The sequence below is a fragment of the Ranitomeya variabilis genome, chromosome 6, assembly GCF_051348905.1.
Source record: "Ranitomeya variabilis isolate aRanVar5 chromosome 6, aRanVar5.hap1, whole genome shotgun sequence".
Lineage (NCBI taxonomy): Eukaryota > Metazoa > Chordata > Amphibia > Anura > Dendrobatidae > Ranitomeya > Ranitomeya variabilis.
In genome coordinates this window covers 577,743,713-577,750,635 of record NC_135237.1, presented here as the reverse complement: position 1 = coordinate 577,750,635, position 6,923 = coordinate 577,743,713, and the positions used below count along the sequence as shown (strand labels likewise).

Sequence of the window (6,923 nt, the reverse complement as noted above, 5' to 3'; positions counted from 1 at the left end):
TGCTGCCCTATATATAGTACAATGCTGACCACTGAGCCACCGTGCTGCCCTATATATAGTACAATGCTGACCACTGAGCCAGCGTGCTGCCCTATATATAGTACAGTGCTAACCACTGAGCCAGCGTGCTCTACTATATATAGTACAATCCTGACCACTGAGCCACCGTGCTGCCCTATATATAGTACAATGCTGACCACTGAGCCACCGTGCTGCCCTATATATAGTACAATGCTGACCACTGAGCCAGCGTGCTGCCCTATATATAGTACAGTGCTAACCACTGAGCCAGCGTGCTATACTATATATAGTACAATCCTGACCACTGAGCCACCGTGCTGCCCTATATATAGTACAATGCTGACCACTGAGCCAGCGTGCTGCCCTATATATAGTACAATGCTGACCACTGAGCCACCGTGCTGCCCTATCTATAGTACAGTGCTAACCACTGATCCACCGTGCTGCCCTATATATAGTACAGTGCTAACCACTGAGCCAGCGTGCTCTACTATATATAGTACAATCCTGACCACTGAGCCACCGTGCTGCCCTATATATAGTACAATACTGACCACTGAGCCACCGTGCTGCCCTATATATAGTACAATGCTGACCACTGAGCCAGCGTGCTGCCCTATATATAGTACAATGCTGACCACTGAGCCACCGTGCTGCCCTATCTATAGTACAGTGCTAACCACTGAGCCAGCGTGCTGCCCTATATATAGTACAATGCTGACCACTGAGCCACCGTGATGCCCTATATATAGTACAGTGCTAACCACTTAGCCACCGTGCTCTACTATATATAGTACAATACTGACCACTGAGCCACCGTGCTGCCCTATATATAGTACAATGCTGACCACTGAGCCACCGTGCTGCCCTATATATAGTACAATGCTGACCACTGAGCCAGCGTGCTGCCCTATATATAGTACAATACTGACCACTGAGCCAGCGTGCTGCCCTATATATAGTACAATGCTGACCACTGAGCCAGCGTGCTGCCCTATATATTGTACAATGCTGACCACTGAGCCAGCGTGCTGCCCTATATATTGTACAATGCTGACCACTGAGCCTCTGTGCTGCCCTATATACAGTACAATACTGACCACTGAGCCACAGTGCTACGCTTTAAAGTACAGCCCAACCCACCGAGCAACCCTGCTCTATGTATAGTTCAGTGCTAGCCCCTGACGCACCGTGCTGCCCTATATATAAAGTGCAGACCACTGAGCCTCCGTGCTGCCCTATAAACAGTAGTGCTAGCCACAGAGCCACCCTAATGCTTTACATATAAAACAGTGCTAACCACTGAGCCACCATAATAATAATAATCTTTATTTTTATATAGCGCTAACATATTCCGCGGCACTTTGCACACATTATCAGTATGTCTTTGGAATGTGGGAGGAAACCGGAGAACCTGGAGGAAACCCACGAAACCCGGGGAGAACATACAAACTCCTTGCAGATGTTGTCCCAGGTGGGATTTGAACCTAGGACTCCAGCGCTGTAAGACTGCAGTGCTAACCACTGCGCCACCGTTCTGCCCTATATACTGCTTTGTGCTAACCATTGAGCCACTGTGCTACCTAATATACTGTACATTTCTGACCACTGAATGCTGAACACTGAACCACATGCTGCCCTATATATAGTATAGTGCTAACCAGCCACTATAATTCACTATAAATAGTACAGTGCTAACCACTGAGCCAGCATGCTGCCCTCTGTATAGTAAATTGCAAACCACAGTGCTAACTACTGAGCCACTGTACTGCTCTCTTTATAGTACAGTGCTAACCACCGAGCCAACATTCTGCCTATATATAGTTCTAACCACTGAGCCACCATGCTGCTCTATGTATAGTGCTAACCACTGAGCCAACATGCTGTTCTATGTATAGTGTTAACCAGAGCCACTGTACTGCTCTCTTTATAGTACAGTGCTAACCACCGAGCCAACATTCTGCCTATATATAGTTCTAACCACTGAGCCACCATGCTGCTCTATGTATAGTGTTAACCAGAGCCACTATACTCCACTATAAATAGTACAGTGCTAACCACTGTGACATCATGCTGCCCTATGTATAGTATAGTGCTAACCACTGAGCCACCATGCTGTTCTATGTATAGTGTTAACCACTGAGCCACTATACTCCACTATAAATAGTACAGTGCTAACCACTGTGACATCATGCTGCCCTATGTATAGTATAGTGCTAACCACTGAGCCACCATGCTGTTCTATGTATAGTGTTAACCACTGAGCCACTATACTCCACTATAAATAGTACAGTGCTAACCACTGTGACATCATGCTGCCCTATGTATAGTATAGTGCTAACCACTGAGCCACCATGCTGTTCTATGTATAGTGTTAACCACTGAGCCACTATACTCCACTATAAATAGTACAGTGCTAACCACTGTGACATCATGCTGCCCTATGTATAGTATAGTGCTAACCACTGAGCCACCATGCTGCTCTATGTATAGTGCTAACCACTGAGCCAACATGCTGTTCTATGTATAGTGTTAACCAGAGCCACTGTACTGCTCTCTTTATAGTACAGTGCTAACCACCGAGCCAACATTCTGCCTATATATAGTTCTAACCACTGAGCCACCATGCTGCTCTATGTATAGTGTTAACCAGAGCCACTATACTCCACTATAAATAGTACAGTGCTAACCACTGTGACATCATGCTGCCCTATGTATAGTATAGTGCTAACCACTGAGCCACCATGCTGTTCTATGTATAGTGTTAACCACTGAGCCACTATACTCCACTATAAATAGTACAGTGCTAACCACTGTGACATCATGCTGCCCTATGTATAGTATAGTGCTAACCACTGAGCCACCATGCTGTTCTATGTATAGTGTTAACCACTGAGCCACTATACTCCACTAGAAATAGTACAGTGCTAACCACTGTGACATCATGCTGCCCTATGTATAGTATAGTGCTAACCACTGAGCCAACATGCTGCTCTATGTATAGTGTTAACCACTGAGCCACTATACTCCACTATAAATAGTACAGTGCTAACCACTGAGCCACCATGCTGCCCTATGTACAGTGCTAACCACTGAGCCACCATGCTGCCCTATGTACAGTGCTAACCACTGAGCCACCATGCTGCCCTATGTACGGTGCTAACCACTGAGCCACCATGCTGCCCTATGTACAGTGCTAACCACTGAGCCACCATGCTGCCCTATGTACGGTGCTAACCACTGAGCCACCATGCTGCCCTATGTTGTGCAGCCCTCCCTGCAGGCTGTGGCCCCTTGTCTTTCCTGTGGCCCTTGTTGCTATCCATAGCTCCTACTCCAGGCTGCGCAGCAATTTCCGGCTCTTCGCTGTGGACTGTTGTACAGTGGCATTCCCCTTTAAATGCTTTAAGGGGCGGGCCATGAGTCAGGGCAGTGCCCGGATGTAGGTGTGAGGCATGCCGGGTTATGTAGTCTGCAGAAGAAACAGACAGCACAACGGGCAGACGAAAAAAACCCGTCTGGCCCTCTCCCGGCATCCACTGCGGCAGGGCGCTATGTGTCCTGGGAATCATAAATTCCCACTCACTTTTATAAGACTTTCTATTGTTCATGGAAATGTCCGCCGCGGCATTCCGGGAGTTGTAGTTTACAGGGGGCATTTTAGTTGTGAGTTATTTATTACTACAACTCCCGTCGCTCCTCACGCGCTGTGTGGTAGGCCTACGTACATGGAGTCGGACTCGGCAAAGTGCACTGCGCATGCGGAGAGAGGCATGATGGGAAATGTAGTTTTCTCCGGGTTCCAAGCCGTCTGTGACTACAGCTCCCGGCAGGCTCGGCGGCCGCGTCCCTTCGCTGTGTGCAGTGACCCGCGGGCTGGGAGCTGTTCTGTGAGCACCGGGCAGTGAGCACCGGGCAGTGACCGGGGAGTGACCGGGGGCAGCGGCGGCGGCGCCATGCTGAAGTGCATCCCGCTGTGGCGCTGCAACCGCCATGTGGAGTCTGTGGACAAGCGGCACTGCTCCCTGCACGCCGTGCCCGACGACATCTACCGGTACAGCCGCAGCCTGGAGGAGCTGCTCCTGGACTCCAACCAGCTGCGGGAGCTGCCAAAGGTGGGAGGCCGCCGCGGGGAGGCCGGGGAGAAGAGGGGAGGCTGGGAGGAAGGAGAGAGGCCGGGGAGAAGAGGGGAGGCTGGGAGGAAGGAGAGAGGCCGGGGAGAAGAGGGGAGGCTGGGAGGAAGGAGAGAGGCCGGGGAGAAGAGGGGAGGGAGGCCGGGAGAAGGAGGGAGGCCGGGGAGAAGAGGGGAGGCTGGGAGGAAGGAGAGAGGCCGGGGAGAAGAGGGGAGGCCGGGGAGAAGAGAGGAGGGAGGCCGGGAGAAGGAGGGAGGCCGGGGAGAAGGAGGGAGGCCGGGGAGAGGGAGGGAGGCCGGGGAGAGAAGGGAGGAGGCCGGGGAGAAGAGGGGAGGGAGGCCAGGGAGACAGGAGGCCGGGAGAAGGAGGGAGGCCGGGGAGAGAAGGAGGCCGGGGAGAGAAGGAGGCCGGGGAGAAGAGGGGAGGCTGGGAGGAAGGAGAGAGGCCGGGGAGAAGAGGGGAGGCTGGGAGGAAGGAGAGAGGCCGGGGAGAAGAGGGGAGGCCGGGGAGAAGAGGGGAGGCTGGGAGGAAGGAGAGAGGCCGGGGAGAAGAGGGGAGGGAGGCCGGGAGAAGGAGGGAGGCCGGGGAGAAGGAGGGAGGCCGGGGAGAGGGAGGGAGGCCGGGGAGAGGAGAGGAGGCCGGGGAGAAGAGGGGAGGGAGGCCGGGAGAAGGAGAAAGGCCGGGGAGAGGGAGGGAGGCCGGGGAGAGAAGAGAGGAGGCCGGGGAGAGGGAGGGAGGCCGGGGAGAGAAGAGAGGAGGCCGGGGAGAAGAGGGGAGGGAGGCCAGGGAGACAGGAGGCCGGGAGAAGGAGGGAGGCCGGGGAGAAGAGGGGAGGCCGGGGAGAGAAGGAGAGGAGGCCGGGGAGAGGGAGGGAGGCCAGGGATACAGGAGGCCGGGGAGAAGAGGGGAGGGAGGCCGGGAGAAGGAGGGAGGCCGGGGAGAAGAGGGGAGGCTGGGAGGAAGGAGAAAGGCCGGGGAGAAGAGGGGAGGGAGGCCAGGGAGACAGGAGGCCGGGAGAAGGAGGGAGGCCGGGGAGAAGAGGGGAGGGAGGCCAGGGAGACAGGAGGCCGGGAGAAGGAGGGAGGCCGGGGAGAAGAGGGGAGGCCGGGGAGAGGGAGGGAGGCCAGGGATACAGGAGGCCGGGGAGAAGAGGGGAGGGAGGCCGGGAGAAGGAGGGAGGCCGGGGAGAAGAGGGGAGGCTGGGAGGAAGGAGAAAGGCCGGGGAGAAGAGGGGAGGGAGGCCAGGGAGACAGGAGGCCGGGAGAAGGAGGGAGGCCGGGGAGAAGAGGGGAGGGAGGCCAGGGAGACAGGAGGCCGGGAGAAGGAGGGAGGCCGGGGAGAAGAGGGGAGGGAGGCCAGGGAGACAGGAGGCCGGGAGAAGGAGGGAGGCCGGGGAGAAGAGGGGAGGGAGGCCAGGGAGACAGGAGGCCGGGAGAAGGAGGGAGGCCGGGGAGAAGAGGGGAGGGAGGCCAGGGAGACAGGAGGCCGGGAGAAGGAGGGAGGCCGGGGAGAAGAGGGGAGGGAGGCCAGGGAGACAGGAGGCCGGGAGAAGGAGGGAGGCCGGGGAGAAGAGGGGAGGCCGGGGAGGGAAGGAGAGGAGGCCGGGGAGAGGGAGGGAGGCCAGGGATACAGGAGGCCGGGGAGAAGAGGGGAGGGAGGCCGGGAGAAGGAGGGAGGCCGGGGAGAAGAGGGGAGGCTGGGAGGAAGGAGAGAGGCCAGGGAGAAGAGGGGAGGCCGGGGAGAAGAGAGGAGGCCGGGGAGAAGGAGGGAGGCCGGGGAGAGGGAGGGAGGCCAGGGAGGAAGGGAGGAGGCCGGGGAGAAGAGGGGAGGGAGGCCAGGGAGAAGAGGGGAGGCCGGGGAGAGAAGGAGAGGAGGCCGGGGAGAGGGAGGGGAGGCCGGGGAGAAGAGGGGAGGAGGCCGGGGAGAAGAGGGGAGGGAGGCCAGGGAGACAGGAGGCCGGGAGAAGGAGGGAGGCCGGGGAGAGAAGGAGGCCGGGGAGAGAAGGAGGCCGGGGAGAAGAGGGGAGGCTGGGAGGAAGGAGAGAGGCCGGGGAGAAGAGGGGAGGCTGGGAGGAAGGAGAGAGGCCGGGGAGAAGAGGGGAGGCCGGGGAGAAGAGGGGAGGCTGGGAGGAAGGAGAGAGGCCGGGGAGAAGAGGGGAGGGAGGCCGGGAGAAGGAGGGAGGCCGGGGAGAGGGAGGGAGGCCGGGGAGAGGAGAGGAGGCCGGGGAGAAGAGGGGAGGGAGGCCGGGAGAAGGAGAAAGGCCGGGGAGAGGGAGGGAGGCCGGGGAGAGAAGAGAGGAGGCCGGGGAGAAGAGGGGAGGGAGGCCAGGGAGACAGGAGGCCGGGAGAAGGAGGGAGGCCGGGGAGAAGAGGGGAGGCCGGGGAGAGAAGGAGAGGAGGCCGGGGAGAGGGAGGGAGGCCAGGGATACAGGAGGCCGGGGAGAAGAGGGGAGGGAGGCCGGGAGAAGGAGGGAGGCCGGGGAGAAGAGGGGAGGCTGGGAGGAAGGAGAAAGGCCGGGGAGAAGAGGGGAGGGAGGCCAGGGAGACAGGAGGCCGGGAGAAGGAGGGAGGCCGGGGAGAAGAGGGGAGGGAGGCCAGGGAGACAGGAGGCCGGGAGAAGGAGGGAGGCCGGGGAGAAGAGGGGAGGCCGGGGAGAGGGAGGGAGGCCAGGGATACAGGAGGCCGGGGAGAAGAGGGGAGGGAGGCCGGGAGAAGGAGGGAGGCCGGGGAGAAGAGGGGAGGCTGGGAGGAAGGAGAAAGGCCGGGGAGA

The 6,923-nt window shown here is 58.0% G+C and overlaps 1 protein-coding gene across 15 annotated transcripts in view; it reads left to right on the top strand.

Moving 5' to 3' along the window:
* Positions 1-3,915: 3,915 nt before the first annotated feature.
* SCRIB (scribble planar cell polarity protein) overlaps positions 3,916-6,923 on the top strand; it is a 182,473-nt gene continuing 179,465 nt past the window's right edge. For 13 of the 15 annotated variants that reach the window (XM_077271493.1, XM_077271488.1, XM_077271498.1 and 10 more), the window contains exon 1: positions 3,917-4,136. In XM_077271493.1, coding sequence (XP_077127608.1) covers positions 3,978-4,136 — 159 coding nt within the window. In that variant the 5' untranslated portion in view covers positions 3,917-3,977. Of the gene's footprint in view, positions 4,137-6,923 lie in introns of all 15 variants that reach the window. The other 2 variants (XM_077271494.1, XM_077271499.1) reach the window with 1 other exon arrangement.